Here is a 25,241-nt window from a genome sequence, read left to right as displayed (position 1 = left end):
TCTCTCTCTCTTTCTCTCTCTCTCTCAAAATAAATAAATAAACATTAAAAAAAAGAACATCTCCCTCGATAAGCAGAGCTCCTGGCACACAGGAAGCCACAGATAGATGGTAACCATGATGGTGCTGAGTTGTTTATACCTGACCTTCTTTCTTTTTTTTTTTTTTAACTTTTGAAATTACCCTTATTGGTTTTCTGTATAAAAACCATTATAGGCTTCTTGTTAAAAAAAAGAAAAGATATAGGGGCGCCTGGGTGGCGCAGTCGGTTAAGCGTCCGACTTCAGCCAGGCCACGATCTCGCGGTCGGTGAGTTCGAGCCCCGCGTCGGGCTCTGGGCTGACGGCTCGGAGCCTGGAGCCTGTTTCTGATTCTGTGTCTCCCTCTCTCTCTGCCCCTCCCCCGTTCATGCTCTGTCTCTCTCTGTCCCAAAAATAAATAAATGTTGAAAAAAAAAATTAAAAAAAAAGGGGCGCCTGGGTGGCGCAGTCGGTTAAGCGTCCGACTTCAGCCAGGCCACGATCTCGCGGTCCGTGAGTTCGAGCCCCGCGTCGGGCTCTGGGCTGATGGCTCGGAGCCTGGAGCCTGTTTCCGATTCTGTGTCTCCCTCTCTCTCTGCCCCTCCCCCGTTCATGCTCTGTCTCTCTCTGTCCCAAAAATAAATAAAAACGTTGAAAAAAAATTAAAAAAAAAAAGAAAAGATAAGCATATACAAGTTGAGCTTATTGTTTTTGGTGATCAAAATGATTCATTATTACTTTGAGAAAATTTACAAAATTAAAAACAAGATGAAGAACCTATAATCATGCCATCTGGACAGGATCATTATTGTCATTTGGGGGCTGTTTTCTACTTCTATGATATATTTATAAAGCTATAAGGTATCTATAAATATACATTATATGTAAAGCCATATCGATATCATATCCTACTTTCTTCATGTCACAGAACAGTGTGAGCATTTTTTTGTTCTTTAAATACTTCTGTAAAATGTTTTATAATAGCTTCATGGCATTGTATCATATAAATGGGCCATGATATATTAAAATATTCTCCTGTTAGAAATTCAGTAACAGGGGCGCCTGGGTGGCTCAGTCGGTTAAGCGTCCGACTTGGGCTTAGGTCACGATCTCACAATTCATGAGTTCGAGCCCCGCATCGGGCTCTGGGCTGACAGCTCGGAGCCTGGAGCCTGCTTCGGATTCTGTGCCTCCCTCTCTCTGACCCTCCCCCACTCACACTCTGTCTCCTTCTCTCTCTCTCAAGAATAAACATAAAAAAAAATTTTTTTTAAATATTGGTGGATTTTTTTTACTTTATTGAGGTATAATATGTGTATGTTAAATTGCATATATTTGAAGTGTATAGTTGCTGAATTTTGACACACACACACACACACACACACACACACACACACACACACCAGTAAGGCGATCACCACAATCATGTTAATGAGCGTATCCATCACCTCCAAATTTCCTTTGTGTCCCTTTGTAATCCACCCCTTCCTCCAGCCCCTGCCCCCTAAATGACTTTTCTGCTTTCTGTCACTATAGATTAGTTTGCATCTCCTAGAATTTTCTGTAAATGGAACCATGCAGCATGCACTCTTTTTCACTCAGCATGACGATTTCACGATGTACCCAGACTTCTGTGTGAATGAGTCAAGAGTTCATTCATTTCTGTTGCCAAGTCCTGCTCCATTGTGTGCATCAACCACCACGATGTGTTTATCCATTCACCTGCTTATCATCCCCTCACCCGCTGGGTTGTTCTCCGTTCTCAGCTGCTCTCCACCTTTACGCAGAACCCTTGCGTGTGGACGTAGGTTTTTACATCTTTTGGTAAACACTTGGGAGTGGGATGGCCGGGTGATGTGGTGAGTGGGTGCTTAACTTTTTAAGCAACTGCCAGACTGTTTTCCAAAGTGGTTGCCCCGTGTTGCCCTCCCACCAGCTGTGTGTGTGAGAGTTCCGGGTGCTTGCTGTCCTCATCCGCACTTGGTAGGGTCACAGTCAGGCTTTTCAATTCTAACGTGTGTGTGGGAGTATCTCATGGTGGTTTTAATTTACATCTCCCTGATTACTATTGTCGCTGGGTATCTTTTCATATAACCTTTTGAGTCCCGTTTTTTCCCCTTGATATGTTTCTGATTCACCCATGTTGTTATGTGTATCACGGTTTGTTCCTTTTTATCGCCGAGTGGTATTCCATTGTCCATTCCGTTGGACATACTTCTTTATCCACTGACCAGTTGAAAGACCCAGCTGCTGGCTCTTGGTTTTGTGGTTATGAATAAAACTGCTATCAGCAGACACACACAGATTTTTATGCGAGCATTTTTCATTTCCCTCGGGTAAGTACCGAGCAGTGGGATTGCTGGGTCATGTGGTAAGTGCGTGTTCCCAAAGTGGATTCTCACTTTGCATTCCCGCCAAGCCACATGTGAGTCTGGCTGCAGTGGTTCCCGCCGGCAGTCCGGACTGTCAGTTTACGCTTGTGTTGTAGTGTTCCTCATAGGTGTGTGCTGTGCCGTCGTATCGCTTTGTGGTTTCCGTTTCTGTTTCTCTCCCGGCCAACCATGTCGAGCACCTTTTCATATGCGTACTTGCCCCCTTTTTGTGGTGAAGCGCCTTTTCAGATCTTTTGCCTGTTTTTAAATTGCGTTTGTTTTCTCATTACTGACCTTGAAGTTTCTTTATACGTTCTGGATATAGATCGTTTATCAGAGATGTGTTCTACATGTATCTTTTCTCAGTCTGTGGCTTGTCTTTTTAATTTTCTTAGCAGTGTCTTTCAAAGAGCAGAAATTTGTCATTTTAATAAAGTCCTGTGTACCAATTTTTTTCTTTTATGGATCGTGCCTTGGTGTCATAGCTAAGAAATCTATGTCTGACAGTACTATTGAGTTTCAAGAATGTCTCTTACAGGGAAGGGCACCTGGGTGGCTCAGTTGGTTGAGCCTCCCACTCTTGCTTTCGGCTTAAGTCATGATCTCGTGGTTTGTGGGTTCAAGTCCCGCATCAGGCTCTGTGCTGACAGCACGGAGCCTGCTTGGGATTCTCTGTCTCCCACATTCTCTCTTCTTCTCCCGCACACATGGTCTCTGTCTCGAAATGAATAAATAAACTTAAAAAAAAAAAGAGTGTCTCATACATATTCTGGGTAATCTTTTATTGGATATATGTGTTGTGAATATTTTCTCCAGGCTGTGGCTTGCATGTCTATGTTATTTTGAAAAGAGTTTTTAATTTTCCAGTTTATTAATTATTTCTGTGATTATGCATTTTGTATTCTAAGAAATCTTGGCCTATTCTAAGGTGGCTAAGACTTCTTTTACAGATTCTTCTAGTAGTTGTATAATTTTAGGCATCACATCCAGATCTGTGACCCATTTTGAGTTAATTTTTGTATACAACATGAAAAAAGAAGTGACGTTAATTCTTTTTCATATGGATATCTAGTTGATCTAACCCCGTTTGTGGAAGAGCGCTCCTTTCTCCATGGAACTGTCCTTGCGTCTTTGTCAATAATCAATTGATCATATTTCTCTACTTCTGGACTCTCCATTCCGTACCATTGATATGAAAGTCTATGTTTTCACCCTTGCCAGACTGCCTTGATTACTATGGGTTTATAATGAGTCTCAAAATCAGATAAGTCCTTCAACTCTCTACTTTTTTTTGTAATTGCTTTGGTTCTTCTAGGTGTTTTGCATTTCCATATGAATTTTAGAGTCAGCCTGACAATTCCTACCCCCCGAAAAGGTCCTACTGGAATACTGATTGCGACTGTGTTGAATTTATAGATCAGTTTGGTAGGATTACCATCTTAACAATATTGACTGTTTCAGTCTATGGACATGGTGTATCTCTCCATTTATTTACATTTCCTTTAATTTCTTTCAGCAAGGTTTTGTGTTTTTCAGTATGGAGGTCTTGAATGTCATTGGTTTGATTTATTTCTAAATATTTTATGTAGAGATCTTTTTGAAGGGTGTCCTATAAATGGAATTTTTAATTTATTATATTTGTCAGTTGTCTGTTGTTAGTCTTTAAGAATACAATTAATTTCTTTTGTCTACATTAACCTCTTATCCTGTAATCTTGCTAAGCTCACTTATTAGTTCTATTAGTTGTTTTGTAAATTTCATGGGATTTTTTTGTGTAAATAACTGTATCATCTGCACACAGGGACAGTTTCACTTCTTCTTTTCTGATCTTTATGCATTTTGTTTCTTTTCTCATCTTATGGAGAGGCTAGAGCCTCCAGTCTGTACTGAACAGAAGTGATGAAAACAGGCATACTAACCTTATCCTGATCATGGGGGAAACAATTCAGTCTCTATCACTGAGTACAACATTAAGTGTAGAATGTTTCTAGGTGACCTTTAGCAACTTAAGGAAGTTCCCTTCTATTCCTATATTGCTGATGGCTTTTATCATGAATGAGTGTTTTTGTCAAATATTTTTTCTTTTTTTTTTATGTTTATTTTTGAGAGAGACACAGCATGAGTGGGGGAGGGGGAAAGAGAGGGAGACACAGAATTCCAAGCAGGCTCCAGGCTCCGAGCTGTCAGCACAGAGCCCAACGTGGGGCTCAAACCCACAAACTGTGAGATTATGACCTGAGTCGAAGTTGGACACTGAACCGACTGAGCCACCCAGGTGCCCCTGTCAAACACTTTTTCTGTATCTATTTACGTATGTGGTTTTTTGCGGCCATCGATCTTAGGATCGATATTTAAAAATGAAAATAAAGGGTCAAAATGTATAAACATTTTTAAACTGTTTGCATCTTATTTCCACATTGCCAGAAAGAAAAGTTTGACCAGGATACAGTCCCCACCCTGTGGCTGTGCAAGGGTGTCCATTTTCCCAAACCCTTACCTACACTACATTTTATAGTTTTTTGCTTATTGCCAATTTCATGGACCTAGACCTCTCCCCAGAGTCCCTTGTTTCATTTCCATTTATTTCATTCTCTGGACACAGAAATGTCATTGTTTATTTTATTTATTCTCTAGCGAATTGTTTTTTCTTGTTTTAACAGATGTTATTTTTTAGAGCAATTTTAGGTTCATTAAAAAAGTCAAGAGGAAGGCAGAGAGATTTCCCCTATACCTCTTGCTCTGACTCATACATATCCTCCCTCATTATCAGTATCCCACACCAGAGGGTATGTTTGTTACAACTGATGAACCTCTATTGACACATCATTATCACTCCAAGTCCATAGTTTACATTAGAGCTCACTCTTGGTGTTGTACATCTGACGTGTTTTAACAAATGCATAATGACATATATCTAACTTTATAGCATCATACAGAGTACAGTTGACCCTTGAGCAATGTGGGGGTGAGGGGTGCCGACCCCCCCCCCCCCCACGCTCAAAATCCACATATTACTTTTGAGTCTCCAAAGACCTAATTACTAATAGCCTACTGCCGCTCGGAAGCCTTACCAACGTCATAAGAAGTTGACTAACACATACTTCGGATGTTATATGTAATATACAGTGTATCCTTACAAGAAAGTAAACTAGAGAAGAGAAGATGTGATTAAGAAAATCATAGGAAACGGCACCCAGATGGCTTAGTCGCTTGAGCATCTGACTCTTGATCTCGGCTCAGGTCACGATCTTACGGTTCATGAGAGCGAGCTCCGCATCGCGCTCTGTGCTGACCCCGCGGAGCCTGCTTGGGATTCTCTCTCACTCCCTCTCTCTCTGCCCCTCCCCTGCTAGCGCTCCCTCAAAATAAATAAATAAACTTAAAAATTACACACAAAAAAAGAAAATCATAAGGAAGAGAAAGTGTGCTAACAGTACCACACAGTATTTATGGGGAAAAATCCAGACAAAGCGGACCCTGCAGTTCAAACCCGCGTTGCTCAAGGGTCATATGTAGTTTTACTGACCTAAAGATCGCCCGTGCTCTGCCTATTTATCCCTTCCCCCTCCCCTCAGCCCCTGACAACCCTGATCCTTGAACTGTGGCCATAGTTGTGACTTTTCCAGAACGTCATATCGTTAGCATCACACAGTCTGTGGCATTTCCAGACCGGCCCCTTTCACTTAGCAATGTGCATTTAAGGTTCCTCTGTGTCTCTTCATGGCTTGATGGCTCATTTCTTTTTAGAGCTGAATAATATTCCCTTGTCTGGATGGACTGAAGTTCGTTCATTCATCTACTGAAGGACATTGTGCTTGTTGCTTCCAGGTTTTGGAAATTATGAGGGGCCACCAAAGGGAGGCATTATTTCCAGCCCCCTCCCCACCCCACCCCCACCGCTCCATATGCACACACACCGCCACACACCCACACCCCCTTCCCAGCGCTGCCGCGGCGGCCTGCTCACGCCGTGGGACAGGCCGAGGCTTCCAGAAAACAGATCCAGGATGGAGACTCACTCGGGCAGAGTCATGGATGGAAGATTCTTCGGCCACTGCCGTGGCCAGGAGACCTGATTCCCTGCAGGGGAAGGAGCCCATTTCAAACCAGGAGACAGCCCCAGACAGAGGGTCGGCCTCGTACCTTCCAGGGGCAGCTGGCCCCAGGGCAGAAGGCTGCTCGCGCCCTTCTGCGGCTCCTGAGGGGGACATTATTTGCATTTATTAACTGATTAATCGATTAACTCCAGACACTATGCTTGGGACTGTGGCTGGGGTTCCAAGGGCTCAAACTAGAGCAAAGTTGATGGACGGCTTGGGTCTCCATGGCGTAGGGCCTATGATAGCAGATGACTGGATGGTCACCTCAGCCACCTAGTGTGACATCTGTCTCCCCATCAAGACCGGCTGCCGCAGGGTGATGACCATATCTTGGTGACTTCTGCTTCGCCAGCTGCCAGCACATCCTGGCACAGAACAGGAGGTCACTTAACACTCATGCCTGGGGGGTCACCTGCGGGGCTCAGTCGGTTGAGCATCTGACTTTTGGTTTCGGCTCAGGTCATGATCTCACAGTTTGTCAGATCGAGCCCCACGTCGGGCTCTGTGCTGACATCGTGGAACCTCTTGGGATTCTCTCTCTCTCTCTCTCTCTCTCCCTCGATTTCTGCCCCTGCCCCAATTGCTCTGTCTCTCTGTCTTTCAAAAGAAATAAACATTAAAAAACACAAAAAAAAACAATTCTCATGCCTGGGATGAATCTGTAGGATGTCTGCGAACTTTGAAGCCGTGAGAAAAATAACAAATGCATAATGACATATATCTAACTTTATAGCATCATACAGAGTACAGTTGACCCTTGAGCAATGTGGGGGTGAGGGGTGCCGACCCCCCCCCCCCGACGCTCAAAATCCACATATTACTTTTGAGTCTCCAAAGACCTAATTACTAATAGCCTACTGCTGATCGGAAGCCTTACCAACGTCATAAAAAGTTGATTAACACATACTTCGGATGTTATATGTAATATACAGTGTAATATACTTCCTCACTTCTGGTGAGGAAGTAAGATGTGGGGAGATTGAAATAGGCCTGGTTTTTAGTTTTTATCTCTGTGCGTGGAGAGCAGCTCGGTTCCAAGGGTATTCCAATGTGCTCTGTGTAATGTGCTCATACGATTGTTATGTGGGGTGTGTTGAAATTAAACGGACGGTTTATTTGGGCAATCCCTCCCCCAAATACTACGAGTTAGAAATGTGTGATAGAGGGGCGCCTGGGTGGCGCAGTCGGTTAAGCGTCCGACTTCAGCCAGGTCATGATCTCGCGGTCCGTGAGTTCGAGCCCCGCGTCAGGCTCTGGGCTGATGGCTCAGAGCCTGGAGCCTGTTTCTGATTCTGTGTCTCCCTCTCTCTCTGCCCCTCCCCCGTTCATGCTCTGTCTCTCTCTGTCCCCAAAAAAATAAATAAACGTTGAAAAAAAAAAAAAGAAATGTGTGATAGAAAGAGCCAGAAGACGCCAAGTAGCATCACCTCTGTGGACAAATAAAAAGGGGGTGTTTTCAAGTTGCTAAGTTTTGGGGCCATTTGTCACATGGCAGCAGATAACCGGTATTTATAGGAAGGGTCTCTTTTCAGAAAAAGTGTAAGTGGGGAAGAGAAAACCTCCATAATGACTGAGTTGTGGTTCTCAAAGTCAAAGAGGCATTGGGGCCAGATTTTAACATTTTTACAATATCCAAACTTCTCTCATCCATCCATCTATCCATCTATCATCTATTATTTATAGAAAGAGAGAGCACAAGCAGGAAAGGGGCAGAGAGAGAGAGAGAACAAGAATCCCAAGCAGGCACTGCACTGTCGGCACGGAGCCCGACATGGGGCTCCAACCCACGAACGGCGAGACCATGACCTGAGCCAAAGTCAAGAGCTGGACGCTCAGCCAAGCGAGCCATCCGGGTGCCCCTAAAATATCTAAATTTTCTCTTGCTTTTCTTCACCGTGAGCTTTTTGAGTCAGCCGAAACAATAGCTTGATAGAACCCCAGTGGTAGGTCCCAAGCGTAGTGTCTGGAGTTAATCGATTAATCAATTAATAAGTGCTAATAATGTCCCCCTCAGGAGCCGCGGAAGGGCGCGAGCGGCCTTCTGCCCAGAGGCCAGCTCCCCCTGGAAGGTACGAGGCCGACCCTCTGTCTGGGGCTGTCTCCTGGTTTGAAATGGGCTCCTTCCCCTGCAGGGAATCAGGTCTCCTGGCCACGGCACTGGCCGGAGAATCTTCCATCCATGACCCTGCCCGAGTGAGTCTCCATCCTGGATCTGTTTTCTGGAAGCCTCGGCCTGCCCCACGGCGTGAGCAGGCCGCAGCAGCGCTGGGAAGGGGGTGTGGGTGTGTGGCGGTGTGTGTGCATATGGAGCGGTGGGGGTGGGGTGGGGAGGGGGCTGGAAATAATGCCACCCTCCGGTGGCCCCTCTCCAGCCGGGTTTGGAGGCGAGCCTGGGAAGCACGTGGAGCCCGTGATCTCCCAGCCGCGGGGGCCTCGTTGTTCAGTAAGCAGATTACGAGATGCTGCATCAGGTGCATGGTGGGGGGCTGTCTTCAGACCTTCCACTTGCCTTGTTTTGCCAACAATGATCGTATAGTGCAGCCCGGTCAGGGTCCACTCTGGAAGGCGGCGACTCCCTCAGCCTTTTTGGGTCTGCCGCGTGGCCACAGAGGTTCGGCTCGCCTACCCACCTTCCCATCCAGCTACTGATTTGTATCTGAATCTGTCCCCTGGGAGTGCCCAGGTGCCCCACAGAAATGGCGGGACCCGGCTCAGCCCAGTGTCCTCAGACAGGGAGGGCAGAAAAGCCGCCGGCTCCCGCACACCGGGCCGACTGATGTTCTAGAAGCAGCAAAGGTTCTAAAAGGCCGGTCTTTTCTCTTTGAGGATGCCCCAAGTTCTGAGGGATTGTGCGTGAACCACCCCTTGTGGCTTCGTGCAGAGAACTGGTGCCTTTTTGAGGAAGAGGCACCTCGGGATTAAGTGCCTCTGACACTTTTATGCTCTGGGCTGAAACGGGGAAGCTGGAGAAGGCCATTGCTGTCGCCTCTCTGTAGGATGCCGGGGCGGGGGCCCAGAACTGATGCTTGCTTTTACTCCGGTTACATTTTCGTGGGCTTTTGCTAGATGCTACTGTTAAATCTCCACAGATGGCACTTAGCCTGTGGTGTGGCGGAATCCACCTAATAAAATGCTTTGCAACTGGGGTTTTAAACAAATTCATGAACTTAAAAAAAAAAAAACCGTAATAAATGGGGTTGTGTTGCTGAACTTGGAGCTTAGAGGCCGGCAAGTATGGCGGTAAGGACCTGGCTCTCCAAGCTTGGGTCCAAAAACCAACTCTACCGCCTGCCAGCTGTGTGACCTTGGGCAAGCCCCTTAACCTCTCTGGGCCTCAGTTCCTCTTCTGTACAATGGGGGTAAATGGCACCGCTCCTTTCAAAGGATTATTGCGAGGATTATATGTGATACGTGCCCATGCGAGGTGGTTAATACAGGACCAGGCCCATACCGAGTGTTTAATGAGTGTGCATTATTTGTGTTATTGGTATTGATAATTTCCTTACTGAACCATAAACAGAACCAGTGTTTTATTTTTCCAGGAAAATGGTGAACCGGTAGAAACTCAAACAGAAGCCCCACCCCGTCCAAAGGGATCACGAGGCAGCAAGGGGCCCAGCACCGAGCCCTCTGCAGCCCTTGATCATATGCACAAAGGCCTGTTATTATCCTGACTTTGCAAATGTCCACACAAAGGCTCCAAGGGGCTCGGTGACCCGCCCAAGGTCACACAGGGAAGGCTTGTGGGGGCGCTCATCTGTCATTAGGGCCACTCACTGCCTCTGCCCGTGTGGGATGCAATTTGATCAAAAAACGCCTTCCCTTCCACATGAAATGTAATTTCACGTGTGACTGTAATGGGACCCGTTCGTTCATTCGTTCGTTCGTTCGCTCGCTCGCTCGCTGGCTCACGGGTGTCTGTCTGTGTGCGTGTCTGAGCTGGGCCCGTGTGTAAGTGTGTCCCCCACGCCCTCCCTGCCCTGTCCCCGGGACGGCGGGGACACAGAGCCGCGTGGCCCTCACGTGACCCGCTCCCCCAGCTCCCCCTGCGGCGCCGACACCCCCCTGCGGTTCCCCGAAGGCCACGGCCTCCTGCAGACCCCGCGCTGGGACGAGCCCCAGAGGGCCTGCGCGCTGGAGCAGATCTGCGGCGTGTTCCGCGTGGACCTGGGGCACATGCGCTCCCTCCGTCTCTTCTTCAGGTGAGAGCCTGTCTCCGCGGCTTCCCGGAAGTTGGCTGGGGTTGCAGGGGGCCCAGCGGGCGGGGGCTTCGGGTCCAGTCGGGGCTTGCTTCCCGACATCACTGAGCCCGTGGGCAGCGGTGCCCGCTACGGTTGCCCCCAGGAACCGGCTCCGGGCAGCTTCCAGACTCTTCCATGCGCCCTCAGGGTCCCACCCCCTCCGTCCCCCCAAGAGGCTTTGCAGCTCCGCCTGTGTGTGCAGGAAGGGGGCGTGGCTTTCTGGAGGAGGCGCCCCGTTTTCATGGTGGGCGGACCGTCCCTATTAGCGTCCTGTCTAGCAGCCACATCCAATCGCTCCCGAAAGGCAGGGTGGCCCAGCCCCACGCTGGCCCCTGCCGAAGACCTGTGCTCGAAGCACACGTGTCGCTGGAGGGGTCCCAGACCCAGAGCCTCAGTCTGGCCTTTCAGGGAAGGGCAGCCGGGGTTGGGCCGAACACCCAGTTGGATGTGCAGTGAGTTTTCCCGGAGGATTCTCCCAGGGTGCCCTCCAGGCCGTCCCACCTGGGCTCAAAATCTGATTCCACCTAATGGCATCCACCCCTAGATCTCCTGGAGAGGGGGCACCAGAGAGGGGGGACGCCAGAGAGGGGGGACGCCAGAGGGGGGGTGTCACTGCTTGGGGCCGGGGACCCAAGGCGGCTCCGGCAGCCCTCCAGGGAGCGAGGACAGTCCTTCTTCCCGGCCCCCCCAGGAGGGGGCCGGCTTGCGCTCCTCACCCCAGGGGGCGATGGCTCGCGTGTGGGTGTAACTGTCCCCCTGTGGCCCGCAGCCAGACTCCGCGGGGCCTTCCTGTTTCCTGCCCCGGGGGTCAGCGATAGGGGCCTCTGATTATATACTTGGAAATAAAACCCGGCGTTTACATATTCATTGCTCCCTTCTCCCTCCCCCTGCGACGGCCGCGCAGCGACGAGGCCTGCACCAGCGGCCAGCTGGTCATCGCCAGCCGGGAGAGCCAGTACAAAGTGTTCCACTTCCACCACGGCGGCCTGGACAAGCTGTGCGACGTGTTTCAGCAGTGGAAATACTGCACCGAGACGCACCTCAAGGACCAGGTAGCCCAGAGGGCGACCGGAGGGCCCCGCCGTGGGAGTCGCCCGGCTGCCGAGACTCCCTCCCCTCCTCTTCCCTCCCACGGCGGGGAGGGTCCGGGACTTCCCCGCGCGCGGAGGCCTCGGAGGGGTGTGACCCGAGGCTGTCCGCGGTCGCTGGGCGGCTGAGAGGGCAGCAACTTTGGATTTGAAGCCTGTGCCCAGGGCTTCTTGTAAAGTCAGTGCTGTGCACTTGAAAAATCATGTTTTGACAAGGCTTCCTGCCATATTTTGCTCAATCTACATACAAATGTAATAAGAGCTCTTTAATTATCTGTTCAAGATACTGTATGTGCTTATTAGAAAGGGGCTGACTTTCAGATTCCCTTCCTTCCCACCGAGCCTCCTGCTGGCTTCCCTCATTACACTAGCGTGGCTTTTTTTTCCCCCTACATTGAACAACCTTTGATTTTTGAATTAAATGTCAGCCGCAGTTTTGCCCCGGATTCGTGACTGCCCGTGGAGACAACCTGACAGGCGGGCTCCCTGCTCGCGGAACAGCGGCCCCTTTGTCTGTGGCCAATCACATGTAATTTATTGCAGGCCCTCCCGGCAGAGGGAAGTTGGGCCGTACGAGGCATTAATTCCGTTTTTGCGGCCGGGGTCGCGGAGAGAGTGGGGGCGGTGGCGAGGGGGCCGCGGTCTCGGTCGGTCGGTGGGAGTGGGCCGGGGAGCCTGGGCGCCCGCGGGGGGAACGAGGGGGAGGGGAGGGATCGATGTTAAGACGAAGGTATTTTCATTTTAATTGCGGCTAATTACGCTCGCCGATGAGGGGTCTGCGTGCAGGGGAGAGCGCGCCCCCCTCCCTTCAGGAGAGAGGGGGGTGGGCGTGGGGGGGGTGGTATTTGGCGTCCTGGGGAGGGCGGGCACCAGTGAGGTGCACACCGCCCCGAGGTGTCTTCCGGGCCAGCAGGTCGCCGACGAAAAGACGTGCATACAGTTCTCCATCCGCCGCCCCAAGCTGCCCTCCTCGGAGACGCACCCCGAGGAGGGCGTGTACAAGAGGCTGGACGTGGCGGCCTGGCTGCACCACCTGAACGAGCTGGGCCAGGTAGAGGAGGAGTACAAACTGCGCAAGGTGAGCCAGCCCGCGGGGAGGGGGGAGGCGGGCGGCACCGCCGGGCCGCCTCCCCGGGGGGCCGAGGCGCGGCGCGAGCGGCTGTGTGAACGCGCCCATGTAGCAATCAAAGGGGCTGCGCTGAAAAGGAAACCCTCCGGAGCGGGTTTGGGGGACCCCGCGTCAGCCTGTATAGAAGAGCTCGCGGCGCAATGCGGCGCTTCCAAAACCAGGATTAGGCCGCGACGTGAGAACGATACGTTCGTCGGAGCGCCACACCAGGGTGGGCATTGACATTGAAATGAGCCTGGTTGTCTCCTGTATGGGAATGGAGGGCCTCCACTCTCCCCTCCAAACATGTGCAAATTGCAGCGATGTGAATCAAGGCATCAGCTGTCAGGAAGGCCCCGCAAAGCCACCACAACACAAATCTCCGGGGATTTGGGGGTGCTTTGAGCGGCCCTGTTTGGGCCCCTCCCCAACTTTTGCCGCTTCCTGCAGGCCATTTTCTTCGGCGGCATTGATGTGTCAATCCGGGGGGAGGTCTGGCCTTTCCTGCTGCGGTATTACAGCCACGAGTCCACGTCGCAGGAGAGGGAGGCGCTGCGGGCGCAGAAGCGAAAGGAATACGCCGAGATCCAGCAGAAGAGGTAAGGGCCACCCGCCCGCCCCGGCCGCCCAGGGGCATGTCAGCTGCAAAGGCAATTTGAGGCGCAATCCCGCATTGATAATACGTTCCGTGACCCAGAGTTTCTTTCGAAAATGGGTCCCAGGCACGGAGTGATAGGCTTGGATAAGTGCCGTCATTATCCGCAGCGCTGCTCTTTAGCTCTGTGTCAAGGTTTTAGAGTTCTTTTTCAACAGACTTAACTAGGCACTGACATCCCGCCAGGAACGCTGGGGTGGCGGGGGGGAGGGGGGGGGGTTGGGGGAGGGCAGCCGGAGCCGGACTGGGGAGGTCTCTCTGGGTCTGGCTGACCTCAGGCTGTGTTGGGGACCCGTGGAGAGCCTCGGATATGCACACCCCCAAGTCAGTGGAGGGGGGGGAGGGGGCTGGACGGTTTGCCAGCCGCAGCAGCAACCAGCCCCCATCGAGAGCACCCAGCCCCCATCGAGAGCACCCAGCCCCCATCGGGAGCACACAGCCCCCATCGGAAGCACCCAGCCCCCATCGGGAATACCCAGCCCCCATTGGGAGCACCCATCCCCCATCGGGAGCACCCACCCCCATCAGGAGCACACAGCCCCCAAGGGAATACCCATCCCCCATCGAGAGCACCCATCCCCCATCGGGAGCACGTAGCCCCCATCGGAAACACCCACCCCCATTGGGAGCACGCAGCCCCTATCGAGAGCACCCATCCCCCATCGGGAGCACTCAGCCCCCATCAGGAGCACCCATCCCCCATCGGGAGCACCCAGCCCACATTGGAAGCACCCAGCCTGCATCAGAAACACCCATTCCCCCATTGGAAACACCCACCCCCATTGGGAGCACCCAGCCCCCATCAGGTGCATGCAGCCCCATCGGAAACACCCAGCCCCCATCGGGAGTACACAGCCCCCATCGAGAGCACCCAGCCCCCATCGGGAGCACCCAGCCCCCATCGGGAGCACCCAGCCCCCATCAGAAACACACAGCCCCCATCGGGAGCACCCAGCCCCCATCGGGAGCACCCAGCCCCCATCAGAAACACCCAGCCCCCATCGGGAGCACCCAGCCCCCATCAGAAACACCCAGCCCCCATCGAGAGCAGGGGTTGGGAGGGGCAGGCCCTGCCAGGAGTGTGTGCTGCTCCTCAGCCCCGGGCGGGTGCCCTGCTCTGTGCCAGGCTCTCCATGACCCCTGAAGAGCACAGAGCCTTCTGGCGCAATGTGCAGTTCACCGTGGACAAGGATGTGGTCCGGACAGATCGGAGCAACCAGTTCTTCCGGGGGGAGGACAATCCGAACGTGGAGAGCATGAGGTACGCGCCTCCCCCGGCCAGTGTGGTTCCTTCCCGAGGGGAGGAGAGCCCCTCCCCACTTCACCGCCTCGTCTGCCTCTCTGGGAGTGTCACCTTACCCCACGGGGCCTCCTCGGCCATCGGCCGTCCGTCTGTCCGGGAAGTCAAGGAACGGCAGCAGTAGCGTGTAGCCTCTGCTCGGCTTGGGGGCTTTCTCCCAGGTTCGTACAATCAACACCCCAAAAGCAGAGGGACATTAGCCACTGTAGGCTGCGTCAGTCAACATCGCGTGGCCACGGCGTCCCCGGGAAGCCCTGTAGGCCCCTCCCCGGGTACCAGCAAGGCCGCGCACTCCCCGGGGCATCCACCAAGCCTGCCTTTGCTTGGTTCACACTAAGCCCGGGGGGAGCCTTCCCCTGGTGGTCCTCCAGCCCATAAAGCCACACAGAGCCCGAGGCTGGCATCTTTGACCTTACGCTGCTGCGTGGCAAATAATTGCACAAAATTAGCAGCCCATAAAAATGTCCCCGCCAGCCCACCCTTTGTCACAGGCAGGCACTGGGAAGAACATCGGACCCACACTCCTCCCCTGGGGGTCTGGCCTATAGGCCACTCCATTGCCTTAGAGTCTGAAGACAGTCCCCAGAGCGGCCTTCCTCGTCCTGGGATCGAAGCGAAGGGGGGGATCCCTGGCAGCCCCGGGTCCTTCCACCCTGGGTGACATGCCACCGAGGGTGCGGCAAGGGCGGGCTGCACTGACCGCTCTACACTGTGTCGCCAGGAGGATCCTGCTGAACTACGCGGTCTACAACCCCGCCATCGGCTACTCCCAGGGCATGTCAGACCTGGTGGCGCCCATCCTGGCCGAGGTCCTGGATGAATCAGACACCTTCTGGTGCTTTGTGGGTTTGATGCAGAACACGATCTTCGTCAGCTCTCCTCGGGACGAGGATATGGAGAAACAGCTGGTGAGGCTTGGGGCCGAGGGTCACAGTGTGCTGGGAGAGAGCACGCCTCCCGCCGGGTCTCCGTGGCCACGCGTGGCGTGGCTGCTGTGGGTCAGGAAGCAGAAAAGCCAGGGTGGGCATTGCCTACGGGGTCTGGGGGCTTAGCCCCGGCCGGCTCCCTGGGAGGAACACACGCTATTCGAGAGTCCCGCGATGCTGGCTGCCACCGCCCCCCCCATGCCCCCTGCAGGCTGGGCTGTGCATCGAGGCCCCTCCCCTGGTGGCCTCCCGCCTCCCTGGTGGAGTGAGGAAAGGGAGGCCCATCACACCTGGCCCTGTGCTTCACAGAATGGGTCCTCGGGTGCATCCGGGCTGCTCCCTACACGGTCCGAAGCCGGCAGGACGCCGGAGTGGGCAGGAATGGGAGGCTCCTGAGGCCCCCTGGGCAGTCGCCACACCCCATCCGAGGCAGCAGGCCTACCCTGCGGCACCCAGCCAGCTCGCCCCCTCCTCCTGCCCCCCCCCCACCCTGCACCGACCAGGCAGCTGTGTGTTCCAGTCACCTGCCGAGTGCCGGGTGGAGGGCACCGGGATGTGGTCTCAGCTCCCCTGTCCCAGAGACAGCCCCGGCCTAGGAGCTGGCGGAGATGGGAAGTGATGCGGGCAGATCAGGCCGACCCTGCAGCACTCGGGACCTGCCCAGACTCGGCTGAGCACAGGTTCGGGCACTGACACCGTGCGGCCGGTCTTGTGGGACCGGATATGTCCCGTACGATGAGGGAGGAGCTGAGTGGAGCGGCTCGAATGCCAGGGCCAAGGACTGACTGAATGGGAGCAGGGCACAGCTGGGGACCCGCAGATGGGTGGGGGGAGGGGGACCAGGATCCGGGAGGCAGGGCTGGGAGGGTGAGGGGTGCCTGGGTTGGGGGGGTGGGGACGTCCCGCTGGGAGGGGCAGGCCGCATTGTCGGTCTTGACCCTGTGGCGGGCCGGAGCGTGCAGAAACTGGCCGGTCAGCAGCAGCCCCTACGAGGGCCAGGACCACCCCAGCGGCCGTCTTGAGTGGGATGGTGGGCTGCTGGCATGGGAGGGGCCTGTGAGCCACGGAGCCCTGCCCCAGGTCCCCCTGCCCCCCCTGCCCTCTCTCTGCATCGGCTGTGTGATGTCAGGTTTCCACGGCACCTGGGGAGACAATGACGGGGTCTGACACGATTCGCCCCAGACGGGCTCACGCAGCACATGGCCCCGTGACTCATTATCTGCCGGAGATGATTTTCTAATGGCGCTGAAGTCAGCCTCCATGTTGTCCCACGTCAGCGGGTGGTGACCTCAAGCGCAGGAATCGAGTGCCCTGGGGTTCAGAAACGCCCCCTCCCTGCTCCAAGTCGGCTCTGGAAGGAAGATGATGGGTCTTGGAGGGGGAGGTGGTTGGGCTGGCGGGGGGCGGGGCCCACACATCATCTGCTCGCCTTCCGGGGAGGAGGGGTGTCAGAAACAGCCCCGTGTGGCCCCTCCCACCGCAGCCGGGCACCTTGCTCTGCCTGGCCCTGCCAGGGCCACGCCCCCAAGTGACCGGAAGTCTGGGATAAACCAGCCGATTCCAGCAGCAGATTAAAGTGAGCGGGTGCAGACACGGGCCGCCGTCGGAAGCCCGGCGCTGGGCGTGCGTGCTGCCTGGGTGGGGGTGGGGGGGGGCCGGAGGAAGGGCCCCCGCGGGAGCGGGCGCCTGGCGTGGAGCCCGAGGCCTCACGGGTCCCGGCCTCGCCCCCAGCTCTACCTGCGGGAGCTGCTGCGACTGACCCACCCGCGCTTCTACCAACACCTGGTGTCGCTGGGCGAGGACGGCCTCCAGATGCTCTTTTGCCACCGCTGGCTGCTGCTGTGTTTCAAGCGCGAGTTCCCCGAGGCCGAGGCCCTGCGGATCTGGGAGGCCTGCTGGGCCCACTACCAGGTGAGCCAGCGCGGGCGCCGGTCAGCGTCCGCACCCCGCAAAGAGGGCGGGGGCCCGCGCGCCGGCTGGAGGGCCCCCTCCTCTGCGGCGCCTGCCCCCGTAACCCACACGTCAGCCCCGCGCTCGCAGCGGCCGGCTGGCCCCGTGGGGCTGGCTTCAGACCTGCAGCTCGCCTCCCCGAACTGAGATGGACGCGACTGCCCGCTCGCTGGGCTCATTACCACCTTCTGGGGCCGAGCTCCCTGCTGCCACAGCCACTCAGCGTGAAGGACGGCGTCACAGGGTGAGCAGGTCCCCTGCAGCCCAGGACGCCTGTGCCCACCTGCCAGGCCCCCGGGCCCGCCCCGCCCTCCTTCCTCGCTCAGGACGGCTCCGGGAGAGAGCCCGAGACCCTGCGTCCCCAGCAGCCCCTCTGGAGGCCCCACCGTCCCTCTGCACATTTTCACTGTTATCAGCACCTCTTCTGCAAAGCCCCCGAGAGCCTGTGGCCATCACAGGGCCTTAACGCCCAAATTAGCAACAAGCCGGCGACGTTAAAGGATGTGCAAGTCTCTTGGAATCCATCAGCCTGTAAAAAAAAAAATAGTATTGACGCTTCCGGGAGGTGGCCGGGATCCCTTCTGGAGGAGCCGGCTCTGTTCTCGATGGCAGCCGGGCCGCTCCTGTCACACAGGCCTTGCGGGTACGTGGGAGCCCCACCGGCCCGCAGACACGTGCCCCAGCGTGCCCCGGCCTTCCTGATATTGCTGGAAGAGCATGTCTGGGGGCAGCGAGTCCAGAGACACACAGCTGATGCCCCGGGCCGTCTATGTACTCGCCCACCCGTGCCCTCCGCCCGCTCTCGTGCCCCCGCCCGGGTCTGACTGCTGCCTGCCTGGAGCGGCGTGCTTGGCGGGTACGTTCGGGGCGAACTCTCTGCGTTCATCAAGGGAACCACTGGCACGGAGGGTCCAAGACGCTGGATCACGTCGTTTGTGTAAACCGTGTCCGCTTCGCAAGGCTTCATCGTGTGCTTTCCCAGCAGCGAATTGGCCGCCCTCGTGACGTCACGTTTAGGCTGACGTCACGAGTGAACTCGAGTGTCGCCCAACAGCCACAGCCACTTTGCAGGGTGATTTTCATCGCTGCGCTCTGGCTACACCCCGAGTTGCACAAAATCTCGTGAAAACCACGGGAGAAGCCCACGTGGATGGACATCTCTGGTGGCTGCCACCTTGCCTGAAGTTCACTAAACAAGTTTACGTCCACGTTGGCCTAGTGTCTTGATGACATTGGCCCCGGGGGCGTGGAGGTGGTCCCATAATGGTAGTGGGGGTATGCTTGTCAAGAGTGAGCGCCACGGTGGGGGGAGGCTCCTTTGAAGCGACCCCTGAGAGAGAAAGGCTTTATTCTATCCATTTTCTATTAGCGTGGGGCAAGGGGGCTAGGCCTTGTCCAATGCCCAGGCCTTGTCCTGGGAATAAACTTAGCTCTGTCCTGCTGCCCGGTCCTATTTAGGACATGCCTCGCCTCGTCCTCCCGACCTTTCCCTCTCAGAGGAGCTGGACACCCCCTTCCTGGAACTCCGCTGTCTCCCACCGGAGTTCACATAGCTGCAGAAGGAACGTTCTGAGACCAAGCGAGTCCATTCCGGATTAGTTCAAAGGCAGGGGCCAGGCAGCCTGGGGGACGGTCTGTCCGGAGCAGGCCGGGCGCTGGCTGTTAGCTCTGCCGGAATTGTGGGCTCCGCCCGGCCCAGTCTAGCTGTTCCGTCTGGCTGGCGGGTCGACGCTGGGAGACTAAACACGGGCTTCCTGGTGCTGCTTCCTCTTCCTCTGCCCTTGGGATCGAGGTGGAGTCAAAGGCGGGGCGCTCTCAAAGCGTCCGGGCGGGAGAGCACGCAGAATGCACCCCAGTCAAGTGCAAGCCCGCCGGGGGCCGGCTTCCTGCCGCGTGCCTGGCGTTGCCGGGCAGTGGTGGGAGGCGGTCTCCAAGGAGGACAGGATCCTCGGAGGAGTCCTTGCAGAGTCCGAGAAAGACAGCAGGATCATCGTAGCCCTCCACGGGGGCCGTCAGGAAGCTGTGGTGCTCCTCTCCGTTAGGATCTTCTCGATTTCTTAGCAGGAAACTTAGGGGTCATCTCTGGGGCAGAAGTTGGGATGTTCGGCCTGGAGGCAGGAAGACACTGACCAGTGGGTGGCCGCCAGAAAATTCTTTCTTGCCGGTGTGCCCCACTGCCCACCGGAGTGTATTCTGACGCAGCCTGAGAAACGCACCTTTGTGACTAGACCGGAATGAGCCCAGGCCAGACTTCAGAGGGAACGCGTTCTTTGCCTCCTGTGACCGAGTGCATCCAGAGGGCTCCCCACAAGCACAGCAACAGCCTGTGGGGAGCACGCGCCCCATCCCCTTGTCCCCTCACTGCAGCCCTTGGGTGCGGTGCTGACACTGGCCCATGTGCAGGTGGGGAAACTGAGGACAAAAGAGGCTTGCGGCTTGCCCGGGGCCACGTGAACCCAGACAGCCTCGCGCCACACCTCTGCACTCAGCCTCCACCTGGGGCCTTAGCTGAACCCTACTCTCCTCCCCCTCAGACGGATTACTTCCACCTTTTCATCTGCGTGGCCATCGTGGCCATTTACGGGGATGACGTCATTGAGCAGCAGCTGGCCACCGACCAGATGCTCCTGCACTTTGGAAACCTGGCCATGCACATGAACGGGGAGCTGGTTCTCAGGAAGGTGAGCGTGTGCTTGCCCCCCCACGTGGCCCCACCCAGCAGGCTTGCGAAGCCCCGCCTGCCCGTGCACCAAGCCCCGACTCTCACTCAGCATCCCCCCCAACACAGGCCAGGACTGCACGCAAAGGCCCCGCCCCCACGTGCAGAGCCCCGCCCCCCACAAGCTCCACCCCCCCTCGAATTCAGCCCTAACCGCACACGCTCCCGTATGGGGGTCCCCGGGGGCTCTCCCCACCAAGGCCCTGCCCACCCGTCCACCCTGAACCCCACTCAGCGCCCCTGGAATACAGACCCCGCCCCTACGAGCTCCCTGGGGCTCTCACTGCCAAGGCCCCGCCCCCCCAATGAAGGCCCTGCCCCGAAGCGCTGGTTGGAGCGCGGTGCTCCCTGCCAAGGCCCCGCCCCCATAGGCAGAGCCCCGCCCCCCACGCCGACTCCCTCCACTCAGCCCCCACCCCGAACGAACGAAGGCCCCGCCCCCACACACAGAGCCCCGCCTCCCATGCAGATCCCCTCCGCTCAGCCCCCACCCCGAAGGAAGGCCCTGCCCCCACGCGTCCTTCGTGGGGTGCTCCCTGCCAAGGCCGGGAGGCCCGGCTGGGCTGCACGGGGCTGGCCCTCAGGCCCGGATACTAGAGCCCGCCCCTCGCTGCGTGGACTGAACAGATTCCCGGGGTTAATAGACGGGGTCCGCCCTTTGGGGCACCTCACTCACGGACTCACCGCCCAGAGCCAGGGGCCAGGGTGCGGAGAAGGCGGCTTTGGGAGAGGGGTGGACCAAGGGGCAAGACGGTGAGCTTTGCCACCCCCCACTTCCCAGCTCCTGCTGGCGATGCTGGTTGTGTGAGCTTGGCAGCGGCCCTCAAAGGCAGCAAGGAGGGACCCGGGGGTCGGCGCCGCAGCCACAGGGGAGACAGACCCTGCCGAGGCTGCACGGGGCAGCCGTGGGGCGGACGGGGCCCCCGGGCACCACGGTTGGGGGCTGAGTCAGAGGGGTCGCCCTGTCCCCGCTCCCCCTTCAAGTGAAGGCCCCCCCGGGAGCCTCCTTGCCGCCCCCCCCCCCCCGGCGGCAGCCCCGCCCACTGCGTGTCGTCGTGTCCTCTCTCCGCAGGCCAGGAGTCTGCTGCACCAGTTCCGCCTCCTGCCCCGCATCCCCTGCAGCCTGCACGACCTGTGTAAGACGTGCGGGACCGGCATGTGGGACAGCGGCTACATACCCGCCGTGGAGTGCACGGGCCACCACCCCGGCTGGGAGAGCTGCCCCTATGGGGGCACGGTGGAGGCGCCTTCGCCCAGGCCCCCCAGAGAAGGCAAGAAGGGCCCCAAGGTGCCTCGGGACGGCTTCGGTTTCCGCAGATAGGTCGGACTGCCCGCGCCCGCAGGTCCTGGGCACGTGGGAGGGGGTGGGGATGGGCCGGTGGAAACACGAGGAAGAAGAGACGTGTGGCAACAGGAAGGGGACCTTTTCGTGTTAATGACATCAGCAGAGCCTCGAAGTGACAGAAGTTAAGCCCCGCCAGCTGCCCAGAGAAGAGTCGCCTCCCGAGGCAGTGGGACCAGAGCACACGGCGGGTCCCCCTGCCGATGCAGGCGGGCTGGGTCTCCGTCTGCCCCAGGGGCTCCCCCGGCACCGTCAGTGACCAGCGACAGTGCCGGGCGATGAGGAAGGACCAGAAGGCCTGTTCGGCCAGCAGCACAGGGAATGCAGAACAGAACGGGGGCCCGGCCCGGCCCGAGACATCCCTGCACGCTGGACACACGTCGTCATCGGGCCCCATTTTCTGAGCAGGCCAGCCTTGCTTTGCACAGCTTCACGGCTTATAGGAAGATGTCTGCAAAAACGAAACAAAACAAAAAACGAAAGCCCGGTGATTTCAGAGCAGAGAGATGTGGGAGCGGTGGAGGGTGTGAGAAGCTCGGGGCTTTGTGTCCGTGTAAATGTTTTATACTCCTGGTATGCCTCGGAAACAGCCCGAGCTGTCGGGAGCTGTCGGGAGCTGTCGGACCCGCCTCCCGTAGTGGGGGCGGCTCTACGTGAGCATCATTGACATTGTCTAAGGTCCACCTCACCGAACACAGCGAGCAGCCGGGGGCCGTGTGTGCAGGCAGGACGGACAACGTCTGAGGGGCGTGGTGGTGCGTTAAGTAACCAGCCGAGACAAAGGCACCCGAAAGAACTAGAAAGATTCCCGCGTGCCCCCGGGCCTGCCCACAGCCTGGGCCTTCCGTGAGTCAGCTTCGCAGGTGGTCGGGCGCGGCAGTGGACCGCAGGAACGTAGCCGGCACTCAGGACGCCGTCGCCCCTGCCGGGGTCTAGCGGTGGACGGGGGAGGGTATGGCAGAGTTCCCAGCCAGCCAAAGAGCATCCATCCAGCCGTTGGCACGAGGAGGCCGCTTCTTGAACCGTTGGGATCGTGGAGGCGGGAACCCTCCCGCACACCCTCGCAGGGGTCATCATGGAGACACAGCCCCAACTACGGCTTCCTCCCGCTCTCAGCTCTCCTCCCTGGAGAGCAAACAATGCTGCTGGGGCCACGTGAAAAAGATGTGTATCCACAGAAGAGAGGAAGTTGCCGGCCCCCTCCCTCAAAACTTCTCGGTCCCCCGTGAGCCCAAGTCCTCTCGCAGGCCAGGCGGCCAACACTGGCATCTCCAAGTTCCCAGGGCTCCTGTCCCAGAGCCTTCTGGGGAGACCCTCCTGGAGCCCCCACCCCGGCCCGCAGATCCTGGGGTGCTGGCTGTTTCAGCCCAGCAGCAGGGTCCCGGCTGGATGGGGGCGGACTTCTCACCTGCTCTGCCTCTGGGAAGAGGGGGGTGCCTTTCTGTGCTGGCCCCCGGTCTGCTTTGGAAAAGGCTTCAGCTAAGCAGGCGCTGTACCGGTCCTGCCGTAGAGACCACATCCACACAAACAGGAGCATCCGTTATCCGTCGCCACGGCGGTGCTGCGTAACAAATGAGCCCCGAGCCTGGCGGTCTCGCCTGCGGCCTGAGGGTCAGCGGTTTAGGCTGGGCGCTTCTGGTCTTGGCTGGGTGTGCTCGGGATGGTGACACCCAGGTGGACAGGTCACACCTGGCACTGTGCCATGTCTCTCGAATCCCCCACCGCCCCCTGCGAGCTAGCCCCGCTCGAGGCAAAAGTGCAGAAGCAGAAACACACGGGCGCCTTCCCCAGCCTTGGGGGAGGCCACACCTGCTGTCATCCCATTGCCGGAGCAAGTCACATGGCCGGAGTCAGCACCCAGGGGTGGGGAGCCGGACCCTCCCCTTTAGCAAGAGGAGCCGCGCAGGGACAGCCAGGGGCTGGGAATTCAGAGGGTGACAAACCATACAGTCTGCCACCACCTCCAGGAAGTCTTGGGTCCAAGTGACCCTGTTTGGGAGCCCTCCTGTCAGGAGCATGGCTTCCCCTGTAAAGGCAGGAGACGCCCAAGGGGAAAGAGCGTGCTTCTAGGCTCACCGTCTAGCAGGATAGCATCTGCGCATTTTACTGAGATACCTTGTGCCTTTGGGCTGCTGTGTGTGTGTGTGTGTGTGTGTGCGTGTGTGTGTGCGTGTGCGTGTGTGTGTGTGGTGGGGGGGGGTGTCCAGGGAATCCCTCACTTTGGAGGGTCCTGGCTGCAAAGCATTCGTGCTGCATCTCCCGGCTCCCGCAGCTCCCCAAGACCCCTTCCAAGTGCCGCCCACCCTCGCCGCCCCCCGCCTCACACCCCCGTGCGCCGCGCCGGGCCCCGGTGAGACCTTCGCCTCTCAGAGCAGCCGGTCTCGGAAGCCGGAGACCTGGATGTGTGGGCTCCTGGAGGGCAGGCTGCGCTGGAGGGCTGGGAAGGGCCTCGCAGGGCTCCCTTAATCTGGATGCAATTAGAGGAAACCAGCCAAAAACCCCGCGGCAGCTGTTGCCCCGGGATTATTCCCAGCCAGCAAAAGGCATTAGGGTGATAATTCCGTCATTAGACTTCTAGCCTTCCCACCTCCAAAACGTGCAAATATGGGATAATCAGCCCGGCACGGCCATCCTCCGTGATGTCGCTTATTTAACCCATTTTTTTAAATGACACTTAATGTTATTGGCTGGTGTGCGTGCGCGCGCATACTTAATTTCCCCACCGCTAACGGCTGTGCTGACGCGACGCGACGTTGTCGGGGCCCCTGGGAAGAGAGGGAGCCTCTGATGCGCGTGTGCTGGCATGGAAGGCGTGGACGGGGCAGCAAGGCAGGGGCTCGCCAGCCCCGGGGAAGAAGGGACGGCAGGGGGGTGGGGGTGGGGGACGCCCAGGCTGGTGCGGTTGGGGCCTGGTTAGGTGCAGAGAACAGTGTGCTCTTCCAGAAGGCTCCGACCCAAGTCCCAGCCGGGAAGACTCGAGCTCACGAGTTCTGGGAATGGTGTCCCTGAGCCGGTCGGTGTGGGGGGAACAGACGGCATGGGGAGGGGCCCCCCGACCACCTGCTCAGGGGAGGGGGCCGTGCGGTCCAGGAGGGGCGGCCCGGCTCCACGGGCGGCCTCGGTCTGGGTGCCATCAGCAGCACATTGTCCTGATGGGCCGCGTGTCAGGCAGCACGGAGGTTTTCAAGTCCAGGACCTAAAGCGCGTGTCCTTCTGAGTCTGTCCACGAGAGCCCTTCCGGAAGCCCCATGTGGGGTGGGCGGCCAGACAGGAGGAAGCTTCTGGTCCCGAAACGGACGCTTCTCCCGGGCTAAGTGGTGGTGGCTGGCAGATACTGGGGACCGTCGTGGTGGGGGTGATGCTCTGTGGGTTTTGCCTCGTTTTCTGTGAGGTGCCTCTGAGCTCTCTTGGCCCTTCCTTGT

At 57.0% G+C, this 25,241-nt stretch overlaps 1 protein-coding gene across 2 annotated transcripts in view; it reads left to right on the top strand.

Annotated features, from left to right (window-relative positions):
* The window catches only part of TBC1D16 (TBC1 domain family member 16), a 61,041-nt gene extending 36,369 nt beyond the window's left edge, over nucleotides 1-24,672 (top strand). The window contains exons 3-11 of one of the 2 annotated variants that reach the window (XM_047094101.1): nucleotides 10,531-10,692; nucleotides 11,636-11,783; nucleotides 12,733-12,897; nucleotides 13,378-13,526; nucleotides 14,709-14,843; nucleotides 15,604-15,790; nucleotides 17,540-17,719; nucleotides 20,293-20,439; nucleotides 21,550-24,672. In XM_047094101.1, the coding sequence (XP_046950057.1) occupies nucleotides 10,531-10,692; nucleotides 11,636-11,783; nucleotides 12,733-12,897; nucleotides 13,378-13,526; nucleotides 14,709-14,843; nucleotides 15,604-15,790; nucleotides 17,540-17,719; nucleotides 20,293-20,439; nucleotides 21,550-21,798 (1,522 nt within the window). In that variant the 3' untranslated portion in view covers nucleotides 21,799-24,672. Of the gene's footprint in view, nucleotides 1-10,530; nucleotides 10,693-11,635; nucleotides 11,784-12,729; nucleotides 12,898-13,377; nucleotides 13,527-14,708; nucleotides 14,844-15,603; nucleotides 15,791-17,539; nucleotides 17,720-20,292; nucleotides 20,440-21,549 lie in introns of both variants that reach the window. The other variant, XM_047094100.1, reaches the window with a different exon arrangement.
* The last annotated feature ends 569 nt before the right edge of the window (nucleotides 24,673-25,241 follow it).

Source organism: Lynx rufus, unplaced genomic scaffold (assembly GCF_022079265.1).
Source record: "Lynx rufus isolate CCGP_SWC_20201006 ecotype Redwood Valley unplaced genomic scaffold, mLynRuf1.p SCAF_37, whole genome shotgun sequence".
Lineage (NCBI taxonomy): Eukaryota > Metazoa > Chordata > Mammalia > Carnivora > Felidae > Lynx > Lynx rufus.
This window is presented reverse-complemented; position numbering and strand designations above follow the sequence as displayed.